The sequence below is a fragment of the Narcine bancroftii genome, chromosome 8 (assembly GCF_036971445.1).
Source record: "Narcine bancroftii isolate sNarBan1 chromosome 8, sNarBan1.hap1, whole genome shotgun sequence".
Classification (NCBI taxonomy): Eukaryota; Metazoa; Chordata; class Chondrichthyes; order Torpediniformes; family Narcinidae; genus Narcine; species Narcine bancroftii.
Genome location: NC_091476.1, coordinates 138,546,166 through 138,572,609, shown reverse-complemented (window position 1 = coordinate 138,572,609; position 26,444 = coordinate 138,546,166). Strand labels below are relative to the sequence as shown.

The 26,444-nt window shown below is 41.2% G+C and overlaps 1 protein-coding gene across 1 annotated transcript in view; it reads left to right on the top strand.

The window, feature by feature from the left end:
* The window catches only part of LOC138742114 (cell adhesion molecule DSCAML1-like), a 94,360-nt gene that overhangs the window by 52,549 nt on the left and 15,367 nt on the right, over positions 1 to 26,444 (top strand). Inside the window, exons 7-12 of the mRNA XM_069896299.1 lie at positions 873 to 1,061; positions 4,801 to 5,088; positions 12,019 to 12,174; positions 19,355 to 19,385; positions 24,148 to 24,266; positions 25,702 to 25,854. Coding sequence (XP_069752400.1) covers positions 873 to 1,061; positions 4,801 to 5,088; positions 12,019 to 12,174; positions 19,355 to 19,385; positions 24,148 to 24,266; positions 25,702 to 25,854 — 936 coding nt within the window. The remainder of the gene's footprint in view (positions 1 to 872; positions 1,062 to 4,800; positions 5,089 to 12,018; positions 12,175 to 19,354; positions 19,386 to 24,147; positions 24,267 to 25,701; positions 25,855 to 26,444) is intronic.

Below are 26,444 nucleotides of genomic sequence, written 5' to 3'. Positions count from 1 at the left end.
GAGGGGTGTGCTCAAGACAGATTGGTCAACATTTAGGAATGAAAGGAACCAAGCAAATTTCATGGAATGAGAAGGCAGAGATTGAAGGTGAGAGGGGAGAAATTTAAATGAGATCTGAGTGATATTTTTCACACAGGTGGCGGTGAAGATCCGGAATGGGCTGCAGAGGAGGTGGTAGAGGCAGATACAGGGATAAGATTGAGGAGACATTCAGATAGGTACTTGGGTGCACAGGGCTGCAGGCATAAGGGATTAGCGTAGGAAAGCATTGCACTGGCATGGTTGGGATAGAGCACAAGGTCTTGTTCCTGATAAGTTCCATAGAACCAGCACAGAAACAGGCTATTCAGCTCATCTATAATTCTGCCTAGTCCCATTGACCTACACCCTGACCATATCCCTCCATACCCCTCACAACCATGTGCCTGCCGAAATTTTTCTTCAGTGTCAAAACTGAGCCCACTTTTGCCAATTCCTCTGGCGGCTTGTTTCACACACACCCATCTCCACGCAAAGTTGCCCCTGAAATTCCACTTAAACACCTATCCCTCTCAATCCATGCCCTCCAGTTTTTGTCTCACCTAACCTCCGTGGAAACGCTATTATTCTGCAGTGAGTGGAACAAGCAGCTGTGACCTAATCCCACTATTTATTATACACTTGTTCACGACCCAAGTAATAATCATTTTTAAGTAACCTTTCAAAATATTCGAAACACTGAGCCTTCAAGAGGAAAGAGGCCCTTCAGGAAAAGGTTAATTTTACAAGACTGAGCAAGATCTCACTGGCCTGCAGGGTGATTGACACTCGGAGGTTATACTGGCAATTCAATCTGAAGCACTAATGAGACATCCATCGCCCTTTCCTGACAGGATTCGTGCTGCAGTACTCGGTTGATAACAGTGAAGAATGGAAGGATATCTTCATCAACCCCAGTGAGCGCTCCTTCAAGCTGGACAACCTCAAATGCGGCACTTGGTACAAGGTGAAACTGGCTGCCAAGAACAGTGTTGGCGCAGGACGTATCAGCGAGATTATTGAGGCCAAGACCCATGGAAGGGGTGAGTCAGCGGAGATCCTTCCTCCTTCTGGTCCTTAAGTGTAGAGGGGGAGGTTGCTAATTAATGTGCATTTGTTGGTATGGATGCAAGTGAAACTGGTCTAAGCCAGTGATCAGTTCACTTCCCTGCCCCACCGCCCCCACCAACTCTAAATTTCACTTGGTTAAATCATCAGGAATTAAAGAGTGCTAATTAAAACAATGTTATTGGCAACAGCCAAAGTACAACTTTGTTACAAAAAGCCATCAGGTTCATTGCACAAATATGCAGGAGAAACTCAGCAGGTCGTGCAGCATTCACGTGAGGTAAATATTAACCAACGATTCAGGCCTGCCTGAGCCTTTCGTTAGGTAGAAGAAAAAAGACAGGCAAAGCCTGAATAAAAAGGTGAGGGGAGGGGGGAGGACAAGAGGAGAGGAGGGAAGAAGGGGCAGGGGCAAGTCCACAGGCTAACTGGTAGAAGTTAGTAGGTGGATACAAGTGGGAGAGGAGAAGAGAAAAGAGCTGAGAAGCGATAGGGGGAGAGGGGAGAGGGCTAAAAAGGGGTAGCACTCTGATAGGAGAAGGAAGGGAAGGGAATGGAGAGCTGGAAGAAAGGAGACAGAGGGATAGGCCTGTCTTTTTTCTTATTCCTTTTGTTACCTTTGGATATGGAAGCTGTGTGACCTGCTGAGTTTCTCCAGCACTTTTGGGTTCCGCACTTGGCCCCATCAAATCAGATACTATTTATGGTCATGTAATAAAACAGAAATGTAATATTACACAAAACTGCATTTCTATGTTTCTATGTTACCTTTCGTCTGCCATGAAATTCCCCATTAGCTTTAGTGTTGGCCCGTGCCCTTTACAGTCAGAGAAGTAAAAAAGAGCCTCCCCTCAGAGTTACCGAATGTCTGTGGATTCGCCACCAGCACTCCCACAGCCTCTGCAGCTACACAAGTCTCCAGTTCAATTCAAACCATCAGCAACCTGAGCCCAGATACAACCTCCAACACGATGGGAAGCCTTCAGTGCGCAGGGTCCTTTGGAAGTCCTTCTTGCCCTCAGCATCCTCTCAAATTCCAGTTCCAATACCCCGTTTTCATGAGCCAGTCTGCAGCAGCCCGCAGCCTGGTGTGAGTGCCTTGCCTGCAAGTTACCAACAGTTCGCTGCCTGTGTGTTTCCTTCAGCCACAGACCCCTCACTGGTCCTCCACCATGGTCATCATCCTTGGGGTCGTCTCCTCTGCTTCACCTTCTCAATGGGGAGGGAGGGGTGTTCTTCCTATTACTGATGCCCTGTGCCAGTCCACTGCTCCCCCACAATCTGCTTCATGAGTGTCTTTAAGAAATCTTCTGCCTTTGCTAGGTTTAGTTTTCTGTCAAACTCCAGACCCACAGGAATCTGGTCAACTTTTAACTGTCCACTGAATTAGTTTGGACGAGATTGGGTGAGTGGCCTTCTGTGATTCTGTCAAATGCCCCAGCTAGCTTAGTTAATTCAAGGGAAGATAACGTTGGGCAATAAACTCCAAGAATCCCTGTGAACAAATAAATAAATAAATAAATAGATAAATGGAAACCTCTGTTTTCTGGATTAAAAATGAAACATAGCTGTACTGACATGAGATTTACTGCTTATCAAATTAGAAACATTTTAACCAGCTGGAAAAGTCACAGAGGTTGATAGTATGAAGGCCATTCAGCCCAATGTGCCAGTGCTTTTAATGAACTAACCGATGAACTATACTCCCCAACTCTTAATCCCCATAGCTCAACAAATCAAGCAATGTCAATGTTCTTTTGAAAGTTACAATTGTGACTGCTTCACAACATTTCAAGCAACATGTACCAGATCTTAACAATTCTCTTAAACCTGTATGCTCTCATCGTCACCCATCCACCAAACTGAAAGCTCTGAATAGATCTTTTCTGGACTATTGTTCTTTTATCCTTTATTCAGGAGACAATTCAAACTATTTTTGCCTCTTCCCCTAACTGTGATATCTCAACCTTGCAAACTATTCTAATAATCCTCCCTCATTTCCTCTTCTAGGCCTTAACAACACTCTCTAATATCTCATGCAAGCATTCTAGTTCGTTTAAGTTTATTGTCATAAGTCCCTAGGTGCAGTGCTAGTTTGTTTTAACAGTAGTCTAGCTAGACATCTCATACATAGTGCAACAAGTAAGAGAAATACAGAAGTGCAGACGAACAGAGAGAGAAAGATCAAAATTGGGTGTTAGTGTACATTCAGAATCAGAATTTATTGTCATGAACCTGTCATGAAATTAATTGTTTAGCAGCAGCGTCACAGCGCAGATATTACTATAAATTATATATTTTAAAATAAATAAATTAGTGCTAATATTAGAGAAAGTGAAGGAGTGCCTGTGGTTCATGATTCATTCAGAAATTTGGTGGCAGAGGAGGGGGGGAGAAGTTGTTCTTGTGCTGTTGTGTGTTCATCTTCAGGCTCCTGAACCTCCTTCCCAATGGTAGCAGTATAAAGAAGGCATAGTGAGAGTCCTTGAGGATAGAGGCTGCTTTTCTTAAGATATTGCCTCTTGTAGATGTCCTCGATTGAGTGGAGTGTCCTGATGCTCGTGATGCCACTGGCTGAGTTCACCACACTCTGTAGTATTTTTCCTGTCCTGTGCATTGGCATCTCCGTACCAGACAGTGATGCAACCAGTCAGAATGCTCTGCATGGTACACCTGTAGAAATTTGCAGTCTTTGGTGACATTCCGAATCTCCTCAAACTCCTCACGAAGTATAGCCATTGGTGAGCCTTCCTGAATTGAATGGAATTGGAGGCCCCAGGACAGATCCACAGTGAAGTTGACATCCAGTTCTTTACCCTTTCCACTGGTGACTCATGGATGAGGACTGGTTTGTGTTCTCCTGATTTCCCCTTCCTGAAGACCACAATCATTTCCTTAGTTTTGCTTACATTCAGTGCAAAGTTGTTGTTGTGACACCACTCAACAGGCATCAGCCTGTTGATACAGAACTCCCTCCTGTACACTTCCTCATTGCCATCTGTGATTTCTGCCGAAGACCGTGGTGTCATCAGCAGATATATATATATGGCATTTGAATTGTGCATAGCCACCCAGTCATAGGTATAGTGAGACATTTCAGTCCTGAGTGTTATTTTGTAAACAAAGGGTTTCCTCATTTCTGCACTGGGGAAAATCTTGAAGCAACTGAATTGCAGCAATTTGTTTTGACAAATTTTGTACTGTAATTCTTGTTAATTGCAAAGAATCTAAAATATAAACTCCGCATTTTCAAGGAATCTTTAAAGTTTAAAACAATGAACTTTTACCTGAATTTCTGTTTCAAACTGTAAGTATTTAGACTATAGAATAGATTAACCCCAAGACTTTCAAGCCAGATTCAAGGAGAGTGTTGGGCAAAATGAAGACAAATTTGGAATACATTACTTAAAAATGTCGTGAAAGCAAATTCAATTGTAACTTTCAAAGTAAAATTAGGAAGTGGTTGATCTGTTGAAGATTCTGACTAATACGAGTTTGGGTCTTGGGAGTTATTGGATCTTATTAGCTTGGTATTTACATTTGAAATTAAGGATATGCCCATTAGAATTAGAGAAGGATTTGGGGCCCGAAGGAAGATAATTTAAACATTTTTTTTTCACATCATCATGTTTTAAATGTGAATCATAAAGTGTGCAACAACAAAAAAAAAACCATGACAGTAAATGTATATCTTTTTTTTCACTTTATGCCTAGAACCGGCTTTCAACAAAGATACCCATCTCTTTACCCACATTAACTCCAGCCACGCAAGGCTTAATCTCCAGGGGTGGAACAATGGCGGCTGCCCCATCATGGCAATCATCATGGACTACCGTCCCAAAGGCACTTGGCCTTGGCTTACCTTGAGGACCAATTTATCTAATGAGATCTTCCTGCAGGACCTGCGAGAGGCGACTTGGTATGAGTTGAAGATGCGAGCTTGTAACAGTGCTGGCTGTGGCAATGAAACCACACAGTTCGCCACCCTAGATTTTGATGGAAGTAAGTTGTGCTGAGGAGGGGGCTTAACATTTATTCTATTCCATTCCCAGCATCACTATTCCTTGAGGAAAATTAACAGGGAATTGGACACCTGCTGTAAGTTATACTCCCACATCATTCAACAAAAAAAACCGCTTCCAAATGTTTCTTCCCCAATACCTCCCCTTGCCCCCACATATCATTTGAGCTATCTTATGTTGATACTATAAAGGCCATTTGGCCCATCTGTTGTTTGCTGAATAGCCGAACTGAACTAAAAAATAGAAAATGCTCAAACAATTTTATTCCTGTATGTTGATCATAGGAACATAGAAAGCTAAATAGAAACAGAAATCTCAAGTAATAGTCAGGACCTGTGGATAGAGAAACAGAGTCAGGTGAAAGGCCTTTTTGTCTTTCTCTTCACAGATGCCTGCTTGACCTGCTGAATGTTTCAGATTTTCAGGAGATGCAGGTTATGATTTGTTTTCAGATCAACATTAGGTCAGCATGGTTGGGCCGAAGGGTCTGTTTCTGTGCTGCAGTGTTTCGGGACTCACAACACTTTTCTTTGAAAGACATTAAATGTTCTATTATTATAACCAACAAATATGTTAGTGCCACATTCCCAATCTAATGTGAACGTGTTAAACAGCAGCACATTTTTTAAAATGCATAAATTACCTCAGCTTTAGCTCAAGGCCCTTCATGATTCAATGTTAATGTCGAGACAGAGCTGAAATGTATGGTTAATAAGAGTTATAGGAGATAGAAAAAAATTATTGCCCATTGATAAAGCTACTAGACTAGTAATTCATCAGTTTGACAGCCAATGACCTGAGTTTGAATCCCACCAGAGATCTGAAAGAATTTATATTCAGTTAATTTATTAATCTGAACTTCAGAATCCAATATGAATCAATGAAACTACCAGATTTTTGTAAAACACCTCCACTTATTCATCAATATCTATTGACTATCCATGGATCCACACAATCGTGAGCTTGACTGTGGGAGTCTTGGAAAAGACTCCCAGAGCCCTGTCCCACAGTGTCCTCTGCAGACAGTTTGTCTCTTCCAAGTATGTTGGACATGCAGTTGGAGTTATGGACATGGATAGATTTAAGTCCAGAGATGGGGTCTAGAGTGTTTATGTACTTCAATGAATAACAGGGACTTCAAAGTTCAGATTTATTATCAGAGTTCATACATTGCATCACATACAATCCTGAGATTCTTTTTCCTGCAGGTCAGGGAGAATTTCTACTTATTGGAAGTGCAAAACAAACTACTCAAGAAAGATACATACACAAAATGGAGAAATGTAAACAAGAAGGCAGTGAAAACAAACTGCAATACAGAAAATAAATATTCAATAATAAATAACATTCAAAGAGGTCCTTAAATGAGTCTCTGAATGAGTTTGTTGTTTAGGAGTCTAATGGTGGAGGGGTAGCTGCTGTTCCTAAACTTGGTGGGACGAGTCTTGTGGCACCTATACCTCTTTTCTGATGGCTTAGCATATTTGGATCCTTGATGATTGCTGCTGCTCTCCGACGGCAGGGTTCCATGTAGATTTTCTCAATGGGGTGGAAGAAGTTTTGTCACCCCCGTTGTTTGAATTCTGAGACTTTCTGATATATCCTGATTCTGCCTTTTCTGATTTTTTCCTTGAAAAAGGGCTCAAACCTGAAATGTCGGCAATATATCTTTGTCTCCTATAGACACTGAATAGACCAGCCGAGTTCCTCCAGCATTTCGGTGTTTTTTCTACAATCACAGCGTCTGCAGCCTATCGTGTTTCTCTCATGTACTGGGCTGTGTCCACTACCTTTTGCAGGGCTTTCTGTTCAAAGGTATTAGTGCCCCATATCAGGTCAGCACACTTTCACCTACACATCTTAGAGTATTTGGTTCATTATAGTCCCACGGAAATGTAATCCATCCTGCTCATGTGAGTCCACACACATTGCAAAGTGATTAACTCCTCACTGCCCTCAGGAAAGGTCTCATGAACCTTTCAGTTAGAATCAGAATTTATTGTTATGAACATGTCAGGAAATTCAGTGTTTAGCGACAGCGTTACTATACAAATATTGCGATAAACCTACTGTTAAAAATAAATTAGTGCTTCAATGTCCATTCATAAATCTGATGGCAGAAGGGTAGAAGCTCTCATTGTGCCACTGGGATTTTGTGCTCAGACTCCTCTACCTCTTTCCTGATGGTAGCAATGTGAAGAGGGCATGCCCTGGATGGTGAAGGTCCTGAAGATCGAGGCTGCTTTCTTAAAACATTGCTTCTAGTCCTTGATGAAGTGAAGTTTGATGCAGAGTTCACAACTCTGCATAGTTTTATCCTCTCTTGTGCATTGGCACCTCCATACCAGGGAGTGATGCAACCAGTCAGAATATTCTCCATGGAACACCTGTAGAAATCTGCAGGAGACTTTGGTGACGTACCAAATCTCTTCAATCTCCTCATGAAATATAGCCACTGGTGAGCCTTCTTCTTGATTGCATCAACATGATGGCCCCAGGACAGATCCTGAGAGATGTTGACACCCAGGAATTTGAAGCTCACCACATTCCCCACCATATTCTACATGGCATTTAAGGATGGGCAATAAATGTTGTGACCATCCCCCTTGAACTAATAAACAAATAAAGGAGCCAGTGACTCCTGAGAACAAACGTCAGTGCACCTATCAGGAAGTAATGAATCCAGATCAGAATCAGAATTTATTGTTATGAACATGTCACAAAATTTGTTATTTCAAGGACTGTTTCTTTCCTTGCTGATATAAATTCTTACATAGAACACTCATTAGTAACAGATGATGCCCCGCCCAGTTTAATTATACTTTACTCTATAGTCTGCATCTTGTCCTTGTAATAATACATCCTGCACACTTTGACTCATTGTAATACTACACTGTACACTTGAGCTTTATTATTGGAGTACCTGCTGTGCTCAAGTATGGCTTGACTTGGCTGAACGGCACGCAAAAGCAAAGCTTATTACTGCGACAATAAACAATTGATTTCAAAGAATGTATGAGCTGGATTGGGAGGAGATAGCTATTTGAAGACTTCTGTGGACCATAAACAGAAGCATTGATATTTTAGGTCAATTAACCTGCTATTGAGCATCAATTCAACATAAAAATGAAAATCAAAAAAGTTCAGATGCTGGAAATCTGAAATAAAAGCAGAAAATGCTGGAAAACTGAGTAGAAGTTCAGGTTTATTGTCGTGTGTACCAAGAAGTAGTGATAGAGGTTGTTTTGTGAGCAGACTAGTAAATATCTCATGCATAGTACAACGTGTAAAACAGGGTACAAAAATACAGAGTTACAGAGAGAAATAAATTGGTATGGAACAAAGGCAACATAATTTTACTTCCATGAGGTTAACTCAGGAATTTGATAACAGTGAGAAAGTAACTACCTTTGAATCTTTTAGTGTATGGTCTCATTCTTCTTGATGAGTAGGGTGGTGAAGTATGTGGCCGGGTTGAGGCAAGTGTTTAAATTATGTTGGCTGCTTTTCAAAGGCAGTAGAAGTTAGAGGTGGACAGGTCAAGCAGCAGTTGCAGAAAGAGAAACAAAATTAATATGAGTAAAATAGAAAAGTCTGCAGACCCTGTGATTGATGTAAAAACACAATGTTGGAGAAACTCAGCATATCAAACAGCACATTTTATTCAGCAAAGATAAAGATACATAACCAATGTTTAGGGCTTGAGCCAAGTTATGAATACCTTGATGAAGGGCTCAAGCCTGAAATGTTGTTTATGTACCTTAATCTTTGCTATATAAAGTACACTGTTTGACCTGCTGAGTTTCTCCAGCATTATATTTTTTTAACAGAATTAAGGTTTCGGGTAAAAGACTCTTCATCACAACCAGGTCTTCAATCTCAAATGTTAACTCGCGATTTCCACAGATGCTACCTGACCTACTGATTCTCTGCCAAGTTAACAAGAAGTGAGCTGATTAGTCAAATAAATTGTTGTCTCAGTAAACTGCTCTGCCTTGAGACCTCATGTGCCCAACACAGCTGGTAGAAATGAGAATCAATCTGCTGGAGGAACTCAGCAGGCCAAGCAGCATCTGTGGGGCAAAATGGGTTGTGCTACAGATTGCAGCATCGGCAGTGTCTTGTTCTCGGCTGGCTAAAGCCAAGTGTATTATTACCTCAGCCAGATTGTACCTTACTGGTGCAGTAGTTTGACAGTGAGAGTTGTTATGGGCCCAGAGGACCTCAAAACCCAGCAGCAACAGAAATTCACCAAGACAAATGGTTACTTAAACAAAAGTTGCTTTTAATTATCTTTAAACAGAAAACAAGATCAAACTTTATCTTATTACTATTAACTTAACAGCCTAACATAACCCCCTTCTAATTCAAAGCAATTAAACTACAAAGTTGCAGCACATTTTTGGAATGTGGAAGGCGACCCACAGAATTACAAGGAAAATATGCAGACTCCCACACACAAAGACAGTGGCCAGTGTCAAAATTGAACCGAGGTCAGTGGTGCTATGAGGCAGCAGGGCTACTAGCTGTGCCACACTCCAGCGTGCTATATGGTCAGAGGTGTTTCAGCTGGGTGTGAAACATTCCCCTGTGACATTTTAGAGAAATTTAACCTCATTGTCCTGACAATAGACACAGGCTGTGATCACCAAGCACACATTAAGAGTCAAACATGGAAGTCTGCATATGCTGCAATTGCAGAGCACCTGCCTGATTTTGTTCTTATGCCTTGAAGATGGGCTCAGCCAAAAACATTAGTAATATATCTTTACCTCATATGGATGCTTCGAGACCAGCCGAGTTTCTCCACCATTTACTATATGTTTTTACCAAGCACACATTAAGCAGGGATGCAGAGTGGGGCATACTCAGATACAGTGATCCCCCTCATTGCTGCCTGACCTGCCACGGTGCACAGAGGGAACTATTTAATGGGTGGTCATTCACAGTCTGCCAGGGCTTCAACCCTGTAGAGGCTGCTTTGAGTTCGAGGGAGGTTATCATGCCATTTGTCTCCAAGCTTAGGCAAGAAGGGCTGACTGCTTCTCAGGGTTGGGCCTGGAGGGTGTGGCAGACTCTCAGACATGCAGGTGAGGATGTACACTGAGCCACCAGGCAGGCACAGAACAACCTTCACCGGACTGGCACAATGAGAGCACAAATCAGGTTGAGTTGCGAGGAGGTGGAGCAGGAGAGAAAATCGCAGGCCAACGCATTAATAGGACTTGAAGTCTCTCCAGCTGAGTGGATGCTTTCCTCTGCGTTTTAATTCACTTATCAGCAGCATCGAACCTGCCAGCCCATCTGTTAGTGTTTGTGGAGCTTCAGGATGAGCCGACTAAAGATTTCTCTTCTCCCCAGTGCTGAGCCTTCCCCAGTCGAAGTCCTTCATTTTGCGTATCACCAATAAACCCAGTCGAAGTGAGTTCTTTATTCAGAGAGAGCTGTGTAGAAAGACACAGGGGGTGGAGAATGGAGGAATGCTGGGTGATTATGGGAGCAAGAATAAATTGATGATCTGGACCAGAGTGTGTGTTGTGGTGAAGACTTCTCTCACCGCTCACTTTAACCATTATTTTTCTCCCTCTGATGACCCACTGAGTGCCTCCAGCATGTAATTTGTTGCTCCAGATTCCATCATTACTGTGTCTCCAGTTTTCACTCGCTCCTGTATTTGAACATTTTCCTGTCCTGTCTTCTCTTGTGTGCATCACTGATGTTCAACATAGCTGCTCACTACAGAGGGAGGTCACAAGAAACCAAATTTCAAGAATTTTCTGGATAAAAGGCACATTAACATTAATCTGCCACATGAAGTGTCCTCCATTGTCATGTAAATCTCTTAAAAACTATCATTATAAAAAACTCTCAGAGTTTGGTCAAACACAAGGATAACAGTCTGGGCTCAATCCTGACCTTGCGTACTGCCTGTGCGGAGTTTGCATGTGGCTTTCCTCCATGTGCTTTGCTTCCCTCCAACCCCCTAAATGTATGCCAATAGATTAATTGGCCGCAGCAAATTGCCTCCAGCGTAGATGAGTGGCAGGAGAACCAGGGAGGGTTGATAGACATGCGAGAGAGGATTCTTAGAAGTAAGGGAGCAAGAGGACTGATGGGAATCATTAGTAAGACTGGATAGACGATGGGCTGATTGTCATCCAGTGAAGGAAGAAAATATGTGGAGTAATTCTCCATGGGAAAAGTAGTAGAAGTGTTCCTTCCCTTCTTTACGTTTCAGAAAATAATCAAATTTGGAACTGCATGGACGCTTCAAACTCTCTCCATTCCAAAGTTTCCCCTAGTAGATTGTGTTTAGCTTCACATTCCAGCATTCACAGTTCTCTCTGTGCCTTGTAACCCAGTCATTAAAGCTTTAAGAACAGGAGTAGACCAATCAGCTCCCCAGACTAGCTCCACTCTTTATTTCCCAAACTTTCTTATTCATCACTTTATAACGTTGCACAAGTTTGATCTCCACTTTTTCCAATCACTCCAGAATCCACAGCCTTTTCAGGAAGAATGTTTTGGATATTTATCATCTCCCACCTTCCAGGGGACATTTTACAGGTACAAATTGTTGTCAGACCTTTAATCTTTGCCCCCTCAATGTTCATGTATCTTTGTAAATTAGATCCTGGAAACCAGCAGTGGGTGCTTCATGTGACAAGTGAGTGCAACCATTTCAATGTTGTGTCATCAATAAAAAACAAAAGTGTTTGTTGTAAATAATTTAGAAGTCGCTGAAGCAAATACAGGTAAATGTAATCTGATTTCAGGCCTAAGGCAATTGCAATTTGCCTTGCGGCCATTGTTATAGTTTATGGCCTCCTGTGAAACTCCATGGAATTTCTGTCCAGGTACACCTCACCTAAATATTGGTTTCTTTTCACTCCTTGTTCTGCTATTTTAGGCACTATCCCACCGATCAAATCAATGCAAGGAGAGGGAGATGATGTGAAGAAGTTGTTTACCATTGCTTGCCCTGTGATCCTGGCAACAGTGGCTGTGGCACTCTTGTTTATTATCCGGAAGAAACGCAAGGAAAAGCGCCTGAAGAGACTGCGAGGTGAGCAGGCATGGATGGGAAACATCGACACCTGTTGCTGAGCCAGATGATTGGTGGGGGTCTCCTAAAACATGGGAACAGGAGTTGGTCAATTAATCTCTCCAATCTATTGTGGTTAGTAAGGGGTTACTTAAGATGGCACGTGAATGGAAAAAAAAGTTGACACCACTGCTTTAAGCTCATGGAATCCAGACCTTGACTCTCTTATCATTAATGGCTGATAATTTAATTTGTATAGATTGTCTAGATTATTATCTAGTCTAATACCTAGGTATTGGATTGCTTGTGTTTGCCATTTAAATGGTGATTCTTTCTTAAACTTTGTGAAATCTGCATTGTTCATTGGTATCGCTTCACTTTATTTGTGTTGATCTTGTACCCCGATACTTATCCATATTCCTTCAATTTCTTATGTAATTCTTTTATTGATAATTCTGGTTCTGTTAAGTATACTATGATGTCATCTGCAAATAGACTGATTTTATATTCCTTATCTTTTATTTTTATCCCTTTTATTTTATTTTCTGTTCTTATCAGTTCTGCCAAGGGTTCTATAGCTAAAGCGAACAGTGAGGGAGATAGTGGACATCCCTGCCTAGTTGACCTGCTTAATTTAAATTGGTTCGATTTATATCCATTTACTGTCACCTTCGCCAGTGGTCCCTTATATAATGCTTTAATCCAATTAATATATTTCTCTGGTAGGTTGAAATTCTGTAGTACTTTGAATAAATAATTCCATTCTATCCCGTCAATGGCTTTCTCTGCGTCTAAAACCACCACCACTGTTGGCGTCTTATTTCCTTGTACTGCATGTATTAAGTTAACGAACTTACAGATATTGTCCGTTGTTCGTCTTTTCTTAATAAATCCAGTTTGATCTAGTTTTACTATTTTTGGTACACAGTCAGCCAATCTGTTTGCTAATAGTTTTGCTATTAACTTATAATGTGAGTTAAGTAGAGATATTCATCTCTACGATGCTGGTGTTAGTGGATCTTTCCCTGTCTTTAATATTGTTGTTTTACATGAATCTGGCATGTTTTGTGTTTCTTCAATCTGGTTCATTACTTCCAGGAGAGGAGAAATTATTAAGTCTTTAAATGTTTTATAGAATTCTATTGGGAGTCCGTCCTCTCCAGGCATTTTATTGTTCGGTAGCTTTTTTAATATATCCTGTATTTCCTCTTTTTCAAATGGTTTTATCAATTTGTTTTGCTCCTCTTCATGCAATTTCGGTAGTTCAATTTTAGCTAGAAACTCATCTATTTTGTATTCTTTCCCTTCATTCTCAGTTTGGTATAATTGCTCGTAGAATTCCTTGAAGTTATGGATTTTTTTATCTGAAGCATTGGAGGCTGAGGTGTGACCTGATAGATGTTTATAAAATTCTGAAAGGCTTAGATAGGGTAGACTAGACAGAATATTATAAAAATGTCAAATACCAGGGGACTTGCATTTACGGTGAGGAGGTAAGAATTTAGAGGAGATGTACAGGGCAAATATTTAACAGAGTGGTAGGTGCCTGAAACAGGTTGCTGGGGTAGTGGTGCAAGGAGATACCATGGCAGCATTTAAGAGCCCTTTCCTCTGATGTACTAAAAATATAATGCAAGAGCACTTTGGCCTCCCCTGGCCTCAAACCTTCCCTTCCCCATCTGGCTTCCCCAAGTTTCCCGCCTCCTGGTCCCCCTAACACCCTTGCTTTTGTCCTCCCTCCCATATCTAACTCTTGCCTGTCGGCCTGTGCTCCTCCCCCTGACCCCACCACCTCTCCCCACCCCCCCTACCCACCCTCACCATTTAATTCAGGCGCCTGCCTAATATTGATCATACCTTGATGAAGGTCTCAGGCCCGAAACATAGTTATCTATCTTTAACTTTGCTATATAAAGGACTCTGTATGACCTGCTGAGTTTCTCCAGCATTGTGTTTTTACTACAGTCTCTGTGTCGGCAGGCTTTCGTGTTTCATTCCTGTGATATAATGGTCTACATTCCTGACTATGTCCATGTCCTTGTTGTTGTGCCGTGATGCTCTGTTTCGTTTGTCTTGGCCCTGCCAAGTGCACAGAGAGTGAATCTAGCTGAGATTTAATTAGAGTCCATTCTCTTTAAAGATGTGCTGTAGAGGCACAGGTGGTGGAAGAAGTCCCTCCTGGGCAGTTGGCAGCAATTTGAGTTGGACAACCGGGTAGAGTGGCAGAGGCAAATACTTGGAAACATTTAAGTGACAGTTGGAAATTTTGAAGGGAGCACAGCGGGTTTTTCCAGGTGGATGAGTTGAGAGAAGCTGAATAGTCTGCTTTCTCCTGCAATAAACACAAAAAAATGCTCTGCTGATCAGCTTGTGACTTCGGAAAGAGAAACAGTTAACATTTTGGCCCAAAACACTTTCATCAGAAAAGGGAAAAAGAGAAACAAATTGCTTTTAAGTTGCAGAGAAAGTTGGGGGGAGGGGGGCTGAATCAGACAAAGGGAATGTACCTGAAAAGCTGAGGCAAGGGTTGTCATTAAAAGATTGCAAACAAGGTCATCCAGTGGATGGGTTAATGGGGAGGGGGGAGAGAACATAAACAAATGGAAATAAAAACAATGAGAGAAGGATCATTAGAAAGTGAGGACACAAATCCTCAAATTGGTATTCATATCTAAAGCAATAGGACATACGAGCAGGGATCTAATGTTGAGGCTTTATAAGGCACTGGTGAGACCTCACTGAAAGTATAGAGTACAAGTTTTGTACTCTGTGCTTAAGAAAGTATGTGCTAGCATTGGAGAGGGTTCAGAGAGGATTCACGAGAATGATTCCTGGAATGAAAGGATTAGCATTTGAGACAAGTTTGATGCTCTTGTACTGTACTCCTTGGAGTTTAGAAGAATGGGTGGGGGGGGTGGTGGGGAGCCCTCATGGAAGCTTTTCAAATGTTGAAAGGCCTGGACAAACTACTAGATGTGGCAAAGATGTTTTCCATGGTAGGGGAGTCTAGGACAAAAGGGCACAACTTCAGGATGGAAGGTCACCCATTTCTTTAGCCAGAGAGTGGTGAATTTCCAAAATTTACTATCACAGATAGCTGTGGAGCCCAAGTCATTGGGAGCATTTAAGGAAGAGGTTGATAAGGAATCCGAATAGTCAGGGTATTGCAGCGTGTTGAATGACTCAAAGACTTACTAACTCAAACCAAGGCTTTAATCAGCAAAAGACTGGAGAGTATTACAGCAAGGTCGACCAGTCCAGACTGACCTGGGTCTGGTTATGAGCAGCCCTTTGTGACCTGCCAGTAGATGTGGCTACAGCTCTCAGCCAATCACAACAGCTATAAGCAAATATATACAAATATACATTGGTGATAATATTCTGTACTATCACAGGTATCAAAGGTTATAGGGAGAAAGCAGGGGAGTAAGGGTGAGAAGGAGAATGGATCAGCTCATGAATTGTGGCTCGATGGGCCAAATGGCCTACTTCTGCTCCTATAATCTCATGGGTTTATGCTCTAAACCAAGGAACTCACCTGTATTCAGCCAGAGATCACTTTCAATGGATAGGAATTCAGTACATTCAGCTGGTTTGTTGCTCTCACAAATGCCATTTGTTACAAGATCAAACCAGCAACCACAAAGAAGGCATATCACACAGGGGTAAAGATGAACAATTACTTTATTAACAAAAATTCACCTTCAAACTTTAATTCAAAAACCCCCTTTTATAACAATGCCCATTGGTTAATATGCAAATTTCTATAACAGTGTAAAACTAATAAATTCCCCAGCCTAAATATAACATATGTAATTATAGTCTAAGTTATATTTCCAACCAGCCCACAGAAAAACTTAGACACAAAACAATCACAAAACATGCAAGGCTCACAAAACTTCGATCTCAACCGAAGCAAAAAGATCATAAACAAAATTCAGTTTGTTTGGTAAACTGAAGCCAAAAGATCTTTGAGGGAGAGAGAGAGCACAAAATTTGAAGTTGTCTTGTGTTGTTTGCAGAGAGAGGAACCACTGGGTTGATTCGGATCCTTCTGGCTGCCTTCAGAATATTCATCTTTTTTGAAATTCCAACATTCTAAACTGTCCTTAAGTCCATGACTCATCCTCTGGGCCTCCTTCCAATCCACAGCACCACCCAGTGGTGGTTTATCATCCAAGACCAGAAATTTTTTTCATTTTCTGCACATGCTCAGCCCATCTCCCACTCTCTCAGCAGTCCACCTTCACCTTGGCTCTCTAAGGCAAACTGTCACTTCTTAACATAAAACCACACAACACATAGGCCAATACACAACATAGAAATCTGTAACACCTCCCCTGCTAAAAAAAAAATTTGGTCCACAAGAACAAATTTTTAACAATTAATGGAAGTATTACATAAATAAAATAAACACTCCATTTTTTTTTTACAATAAGTATGTGATTAGATTCATATCTACCCAGATTAGCATCTTGACAAACAATCTGCTATTACATTATCCGTCCCCTTTATGTGTGTAATAATTAAATCATACTCTTGTAATAGTAAGCTCCAATTCAATAACCATCTGTTCTTATTTTTCATTTTAGACAGAAAAACTAATGGATTATCATCAGTATATATTATTAACAGTTTTTGAGCAGTACAAATATGCACAGCAAAATGTTGCAATGCTAAAACAAGCACTAATAACTCCTTCTCAATGGTTGAGTCATTTTGTTGATGGTCGTTAAACTTTTTCGAGAAGTACGAAATAGGATGTTCTATTCCATCACCATCCTTCTTCTGTAACAGTGCAGGGCCAACCGCTTCGTCACTGATGTCCACAGCTAAAGAGAATGGCTTTTTAAAGTTAAGGGACAAAAGTACAGGCTGATGGCATAAAATGGCCTTTAACTTCAGAAACGCTTCCTTGCATGCATCTGACCAGATAAATTTTTCTTTCTTTCCAAGTAGTTTTGTTAATGTGAGTGCAATTTCTACAAAGTTTTCACAAAATCTACGATAGTAGCCAATCATACCTAGAAATCTCCAATAGCTTTCTTATTACTGGGGATAGGGAACACAGTGATAGCCAATACTTTCGCTCCAACCGGTGCCACCTGTCCCTGTCCTACCACATAACACAGATAAATTACAGTGGCATATCCAAACTCACTCTTGTGCAAATTCACTGAGATGTGTGCTTCTACCAGTCTCTGAAATAACTGCTCTAATTCAAGCATGTGTTCTTCCCATGTATTTGTACTAATTACTAAATCATCGATATAGGATCCTGTGTGCTCTAAACCCTGAATTACTGCATTAATCATTCTCTGAAATGTGGCAGGTGCATTTTTCATTCCAAAAGGCATAACATTATACTCATACAGTCCCAAAGATGTAACAAATGCAGAAATCTCCCTGCCTTTCTCTATCAAAGGAACACACCAGTATCCTTTTAAGAGATCAATCTTTGTAAGAAACTTAGCCTTCCCCACCTTATCTACACAATCATCTATTCTGGGATAAGGAATACATCAGTCTTTGTCACCATGTTTACCTTTCAATAATCTGTACAAAACCTAATTGAGCCATCTGGCTTAGGCACCAGAACACAGGGTGAACTCCAATTTGAACTTGATTTTTGGATGATGTCATTTTTGAGCATATAATCCACCTCTTTGATCCAACAATCTGCTCTTTTCCTGATTAACTCGGTAAAGATGCTGCTTAATAGGCTTAGCATCACTGACCTCCACATCATGACAAGCCACAGTAGTTCTTCTTGGAACATCTGGGAATATATCCATAAATTTCATAAGTAATGTCTTCATTCTGGTTTAGTCAAATGCATTAACTTGGTGTTTAAGTTTTGCAAAACCATAGAATTTTCCAGCTTGGGGCTTATCACTTTCTGTGCTCCATGACCTTCCACGAAACTTATCTCCTCCTCTATAACTAGCACCTTGGTTGGAATCCTAGTCTCCTCCTCAGTCATTTTCTCAAAGTAAGGTTTAAGCATGTTCACATGACAGACCTGGGTCTCTCTTCAATGATCAGGCATAGGTGACCTGGTTAATTTTTGCTTTCACCTTATATGGCCCTGAAAACTGAGCTCTCAAAGGGTTTGACTGCATTGGAAACAAAACTAATACTTTGTTTCCAGGTTTAATGTCCCTAATTTTTGCTTTTTGATCATAATGAATTTTCATTTTTCCCTGAGCAGTTTTTAAATTTTTCCTTGCCATCTCGCAAGCCTGATATAATCTGTTTTTAAATTTGAAAACATAATCCAGCAGATTTGATTATGTATCCACTGTTCCTTCAACAATTGTAATGGACCCCTGACTTCATGACCAAACAGGTGAAGTTGATTTCATTGGAATAGAAGGATTGGGAGAGGTTTAATTGAGACATGTCAAATAATGATAGGGTCTAGATTGGATGAAAAGGAAGAACTGGTATCTCTTATGCAGAGATCGAAGGCAAAATTTTAAAATACTGGTAATTGGTGGCAAGTTAAATAATTTTTTGTGTCCATGGTATGGTGGGGGTTTGGAAATCAATGAAAGACAGAATGATGGAGACAGAAATCCTAAATTTTATTAATGATGAAGAGCAAGGGATTAGGATTAAGCTGGATAATCTAGCATGGTAGAAATGGTCTGAATTTCTCTTTCTATTCCATTCCACTTCTGTGGGTGCAGATGCCTTGTTTATTTTGGTTCTTTCATAAATTGTTGCTCGATTCTTCCAAAGTCTTGATGTATCAGCAATGGTTCTCTCTCCATTTATCACCTTCTTCCCAGTCCCAGCTTCACAGCCTCAGGTCACATTGCAAAAATTAAATCTCTGGTGTGTGCACACTTTGCTCAGCCAGGAAAGAAATCAGGACACTCAGCAAAGAGTGCCGGAGTTGGACAGGATGTCAAAGAACCGCTGGGATCTGTGGAAGTGTAAACGATTTAAATGTCACAATGCAGGGCTGGAGGTGTCGGGGGACAGCTGGCCGCATGAACACTTTTGAGAGGAATCTGTCACTCAGCTTTGCCAATCACTGCGGAAGATTAATCTTCTCTCATTCACTCAGGTCACTGTTCAAATGCAGAATGCTGAAAGCTTCTCCGCTGCAGCTCCTTGTGGAGGGGGAAGGGAAGAACTCGCCTCTTTGTATGTGTTATCCAAATCTGATCATTTTTTTTTCTCTGTATTTCAGATGCAAAGAGCCTAGCAGAGATGCTGATCAGGTAAGATCTCCCTGAGGCATCAGCCTGAACATGTTCCAGTGTAAGAAGTAAAACGTGAAGGTCTGTAGACACCATGGTTGAAGTAAAAACACAATGCTGGAGAAATTCAGCAGGTCAAATAGTGTCCTTTATATAGCAAAGATAAAAATACATAACAGTCATTTCGGACTTGAGCCTCTTATCAAGGAATGGCCTACTGAGTTTCTCCAGCATTGTGTTTTTACATGTTCCTGCGTAAAGTGTCCATGAACCAACCTCGTATGCTGAGCAGTTTCACCCCAGTGCCCTCAGCACTGTGACCTGCCCCACCCAGCCACCCTTAATCACTCTGCACCCAGTCTCACCTCACCCAGTCACTTTCCACTCAGTCACTTCCCACACAGTCACTCCCCATTTAGTCACTCCACACCCAATCATTCCACACCAAGTCACTCTAAACCCAGTAACTCCTCACCCAATCACCCCTCCATACCCAGTCACACCCCAACCAGTCACTCTCCACTCGGTCACTTCCCGTCCACTCATTGCCCACTCAGTTACTACGCACCCACTCACTCCGTACCCAGTCACTCTGCACCCCGTCATTCCCCACCCAGTCATTCCATACCCCATCACTCCCCACCCAGTCATCCCGTACCCAGTAACTCCCCTCCCCATTACTCCTCACCCAGTCACCCACTGATTCACTTCACAGCCAATAAAAGATCTAAAGATAGAAATAACACCTCCATGTTTTAGAAAGTGTAGCTGCACTTGAATCCTTCAAATTGTGTGAAATAATAACCAGATGATATAATTTGGATTAAACTCTCTCTTTTTTTTTTAAATTTTTTTTTTTTCACACCATAAATCACATTAGCCATGATATACACTATTTCTTTTTCACACATATACAGTGACTTTTTCTCCCCCCCCCCCTCCCTCCTCCCAAGCCACCCCCCCACCCCCCCTCTCATCCATTTTAGGTATACAATCTAGGTTGCATTAAGCCAGTCAGACAATGTTGTCATTCAACAAAAATACACCAGAAATTCTACTGAGTCCATTCTTTTCTTTCCTTCTCCTTCCATCAACTTAGGTAATGTTTGTCCCCGGTAGGTTTTCACTATTGTATTTAATGTAAGGCTCCCATACTTGTTCGAATATTTCAATATTATTTCTTAACCCATATGTTATTTTTTCTAATGGAATCCATTTATTCATTTAAATTTAGTAGTTTCTTCCTTTTAATTTGGTTATGTATTCCATTAATATTTAAAGTCATATAGTTCAGCGTAGCCCTTTTATATTTTGTTTATCTTCTCTTTCCGTTTTTCCATCATTACCTTTCCTCCTTTTCCATTTCTGTTTTCTTATTTTCAACTCTTTATAAGACAACATTCCTACAACATCCAACATTTTCCTTATTCTCCTATTTCTATCTTATTTATCCCCAATCTCCCCTTCCCCTCCTGAGTTGTCCTTTATCCCTTGTCGGACAACCACATCTCCCCTCTCCATTTGGATTTGCGAATCCACTCGCAAGCGTCAACTGATTTTGCAGTGACCGCTATTTCCCCCCACCCCGCCTCCCCCAGAAAAGATTTCACTTTTCATATGTCACAAAGGTCACTCTTTTAATTCCCTCCTTATTCTCTCTATTCCATTACCTTCCCTTATTAATTCTTGTCTATACTATCTATATTTTCCTCTAAGTACAGATACATTCACGTATGCACATTGTCTCTATTCACTCTTATACCTCTTTACCCGCATACATATCAATCGTGATCATTTTTACTCTCATTACCCGTCTTCATCCCTCAGTCTATTTTTGTCTTTACCCACATACATATCAATCGTGATCATTTTTACTCTCATTACCCGTCTTCCTCCCTCAGTCTATTTTTGTAATTGTTCTGCAAATTTTCGTGCTTCTTCTGGATCCGAGAATAGTCTGTTTTGTTGTCCTGGAATAAATTTAGTATAAATTTATACCCTTTCTTCCATAAAATCGCCTTTGCTGTATTGAACTCTTTTCTCTTCTTTAGGAGTTCAAAACTTATATCTGGATAAATGAAGATTTTTTGCCTTTTATACTCCAGTGGTTTGTTGCCCTCTCTTACTTTTTCCATTGTCTTCTCCAGTACCTTTTCTCTTGTAGTATATCTTAGGAATTTTACTACAATAGATCTTGTTTTTTGTTGTGGCTGTGGTTTAGAGGCCAATACTCTATGTGCCCTTTCTATTTCCATTTCTTGCTGTAGTTCTGGACATCCTAGGGTCTTAGGGATCCACTCTTTTATAAACTCCCTCATATTCTTGCCTTCTTCATCTTCCTTAAGGCCCACTATCTTTATGTTATTTCTTCTGTTATAATTTTCCATTGTATCTATTTTTTGAGCTAGTAGTTCTTGTGTCTCTTTAGTTTTTTTATTAGATTCCTCCAATTTCTTTTTTAAGTCTTCTACCTCCATTTCTGCTGCTACTGCCCGCTCTTCCATCTTGTCCATTTTCTTTCCCATTTCTGTTAAGGTCATCTCTATTTTATTCATTTTCTCTTCTGTGTTGTTTATTCTTTTTCTTAAATCCTTAAATTCCTGTGTTTGCCATTCTTTAAATGACTCCATGTATCCTTTAATAAGAGAAAGTATATCCTTTATCTTGCCTTTCTTTTCTTCTTCTATTTCACTGTACTCTTCCTCTTCCTCTTCTTCTTCCTCTGGGTTGGCCATCTGTTGTTTCTTTGGTGCCCTTTCCTCCTCTTCTTTCTTGTTTCTATTGTCTTCTGTGGTCTCTTCTTGCTGCAGGTGTTCTGCAGCTGTCGTTGCCGGCTGTGGAGATCGACTCCCCAGCTGGTCCCCCCTCCCGTCGGTGTGTTTTTTTTCATTCGCATCGCGCATGCGCACTTTTACTCGGCTCAGCGAGCCATTTTTGTAGTCCATTATTTACCGACCTGAGGGAGCGGGTTTCGCTCTCCGCAGCGGGCCTCTTCGGACAGGTAAGGCCTTCACCTTTTTCCTCCTTTGTCTTCTCTTCCTCTCTTCTTACCGTTGCTTTCGATTTTTCTTTTTTTGTCGCCATCTTCTTTCCACCTTTATACTCACTTTTCTGTAACTTTTATTTCTGTGCCTTTGTGTTTTCCTTTGTTTTTCCCGACTTTTCTGGAGAGGGCTGGAGTTCACCGTCCGGCCACTACTCCATCACGTGACTCCCTCGATTAATCTCTCTTGAATGAAATTTGACCTGAAGACCTGGAAACACCCCAGTCTTCTTAACAAAGGTATCATGGGAACATTTACATCCATTTGAGGGAGAAGGTGGTTTTATAACAGGCTCATCTGCCAATTACATCCGCACTAACCATGTTTTAAGCTGATTTTACAATGTTACTATTTCATTCTCCCTGCATTTCCGTCAGCTTCCCCCAAATTAACCTATCCTTGGGAAGCCCACACGGTTAGGGAGAACATGCAAATTCTGTATTCTATGTGGCACAATCAGACACAGCTGGGTGAATTCAGCCCACCACATTATGCACACCTTTGTCCATCCATACATCGCATTTTCCCACAGTAAGACCATATCCTTCCCACATTAAGAACACACTTTGCTTATTTAAATGTCTGTCTACACGTAAAAAGTCATGAGTTTATCTAATTCCACACTTCCTCTGTCAGCACGATCTAATATCAGCCACTCTCTGTGTAAAAGATCTTCCCCCTCAAGAGTCCCATCTGTTGTTGGAAAAGACCGCAGATCACCCCAGGTTTTCATGGTTGGTCAACTTAAATCCATGCGCTTTTGGTTCAGTGAGAAGTGTGCTGCCTCCTGAAGCAAATGAAACTTTGATGTGAAACCTCTCAGTGGTACAATTCACAACAGTTGCTATTCACTTTCCTCCAGGTGCAGCTTCAGAAGACCGGCTGTGACCCCCAAACCTTGGGGTCATCTCGGTTTTCTGAGAATGATTTTCTGACATGAAACCATTTATATCTTGAAGTTCAAAAAAAAACATTTTGAACAGGTGCCTCTTTATTAAACACGGCTCAAAGCAGAAACCAGAAGTGTGCTTCCAATGAAGAGTCTCTAAAGCAGGTCTTTCCAAAGAAATGGCAAACATTTCATAAAAGAGCTGCAGACCTGTGAACCAGGGGTTAAAGTACCAATAAACAGGCAGAATAGAATCCACAGTGATGCAGAATACACAGAAACTGTTTGTAATTCGGTCACTTCCAATATCATGGAGAACTATACACCCTGGAAATAAATACAAGAAGAATTTAATGCATCCATCGATGGAAGCAGAGCAAAGGTTCACCAGGAACATTAACCAGTTCTTATTTGTAGAAGCTGTCTCTATTTGTTGCTTTGATCCCCTATTAATGCTGCGGCAGAGGGAAGGTGGGCACTGATGGCTGCCTCGGATTTGTCCATTTTTCTATGTTCATGCATTTTAGTGTCAACCACAAGGTCCCTAGCTGGTTCAGATTAGTTTAATGCAGGATTCTATGTCCTTTTATTAAAGAAAAGACGTTTTCATCCTTTTGAACATTGCCCATTGCTCTGCAAAGATTGATTTTATGAGCTTCAGTATCTTGAAATAGATTATTACTTGGAATTCATTAAGATCCTATTATTTTCCAAATATTTGACTTTGAGTATGTGATCATTTGTTTCACATACAAATGCCATGAACTGTCTTTGGAGGTGTCAAAGCAATCATTTAATCTGAGTGATTTTGGCAATCCAAATGATGGAAGAATGCAATATTTTCTTACAGTAAGAACAACCGTAGCTTCGATACTCCAGTGAAAGGACAGGCACAGGGGCCTCGACTTCACATCGACATCCCGAGAGTCCAATTGCTGATTGAAGACAAGGAAGGAATCAAGCAACTGGGTAGGTGGTAGAGGGACCCAGAGTGGGCACTCATTCAAACTCCAGCAACAAGGGTGATCCACTTCCTCCCAGGACCCTGTTGTGTCTTTCAGGCCAATTGTGAGTTATCTGTGATGTGACTCGATATCCCCATATTGTCGATGTAGAAAAATTGTAATGCAAATGGAATACATGAAGCTCATGAGGTCTCTGTTGCTCAAAACAGATCTGCTCAATCTAATCCAACATTTCATGGATCATTAAGTTAACCTCTGGGTTGTTTTTAATGTTGAACATTCTTCTCCCTCTTACCACTTTGGAAAGTGACTTCTGGTCACCACCTTGAAACCCCAATGGTGTCTCACAGTTTCTTTGGCCCCGGTTCAATCCTCACCTCAAAGGATGTGTGTGGAGTTCCAATGGTTGGTTTTCCTTGTAACTGTGAAGGCAAGCATACCAAATGCTTTATTCACAATGCCATCCACCTGTGTCATTAATGTCAGGGAATTAGGAGCTTACTCCCAGAGGTATCCCTGTATATCAACACCCCTGCCATACACTGAATATGTCTCACCTGATTCTGATGTCCCAAACTGCATGACTTCACACATATCAGAATTAATTCCACCTGCCACTGCTCCTCCCAACTTTCCAGCTGATCTATGTCCCACCGTATCCTTAGAGAATATTCTTTGCTATCTATGATTCTACCATTCTTTGATGAATAAATGGTCTACTCCCATTAAATATCCTTTACCCTGTTGAATGGCCAACCCATGACCTAATGGGCTAGTCAAGTAAGTGGCCCACCCATATTCACTAATGCTTTGTAACCAATTGCGTCACCTGGAAACAAGGAAAGGTGTTAACTTTGCCCAATTAGAACTGATGAATTTAACAAGGGGACCATTCAGGGCATGAATCAGATTCTGGGAAGTTTTACTGGTTGGAGTAGCTGAATTCAATCTCATGTCCTTGCTTTACTGGGCTGAGGCCATTCCTTTCCCTAGCAATCACTGATTTTTAGCAGATAATATCTCCACCAGTTAAAGTAAATTCTGAATCCATTTCAAGAGTGTAAGAAACAGGATATTGTTGACATTACTCAGAGTTCCTTGAACTTCACTGTAGACCAGACATTTTCAATGGGGCCAACCGCACATTTAAGGAAAAGCATTGTTTTCTTTTCATTTCAGGTAAGATAAATATTTTTAATGTGTTTTTATATAGTCGGTAGGAGAGAAGAACAAAAGAAACCGAAACTTGACTGTTTCAGAGGGAAGGGGGCCCATAAATTTTGAGCAGAGTCCCAAGGGGTTGCTTTAGACAACTTTCCCCAGGCCAACACTGATCACCCTTGGAAAATGCTGCTTCATTTTCTGCCAACCGTCCCTTTGCAAGGCTCCTTCCCTGCATTCTTCATAGTCTTAATTTTGGTGCCTCCCCTCTGCTGCAGGAGAAGACAAGGCCACAATCCCGGTGACAGACTCCGAGTTTAACCAATCGGTCAACCCACAGAGTTTCTGCACAGGTGTGTCCCTGCATCACCCAGCCTTGGTCCAGAACACAGGGCCTCTGATCGACATGTCTGACATCCGTCCTGGCACCAGTAAGTATCGGCAGATGGGGTGGCACTGTTAGCATAGCGGTTAGTGCAATACTGTTACAGCGCCAGTGACTGGGTATTGAATCCTGTGTTGCATGTAAGGAGTTTGTACATTCTCCACGGGTCTATATGGGTTTCCACCAGTTACTACAGCTTCATCGCACTGTTCCAAAAGGGATCGGGGTTGTAGATCAAATCCATGTAATTGAGCAGCATTGACTCGTGGGCCAACAGGGCCAGAAACCATTCTGTATGTCTAAATTTAAATACAAAAATTTTAAATTTAAATTTAAAGTATGTGAAATGATTCAGATGAGGCAACCTCATGTCAGAATGAGGACATCAAGAAAAGGAAAGCTGAGTGTGGAAGGTATGGAAGATTATGAAGAGGGAAGAGCCTCAACTCACATGAGCACAATTACCAACATTGTCCAGATGGGCCAAATGGCCAGCCTCACTGCTGTAAATGTAACCATTTAGTCCCAATGTCTTTGTGCTGTGGACAGTGGGTTTGCATTCGGTCCTTCAGCTGGTAATGGTTGACCTTCTGGGCTGCCAAAGGGAGCAGACCTGGGAGAGGCAAATCTATCCCC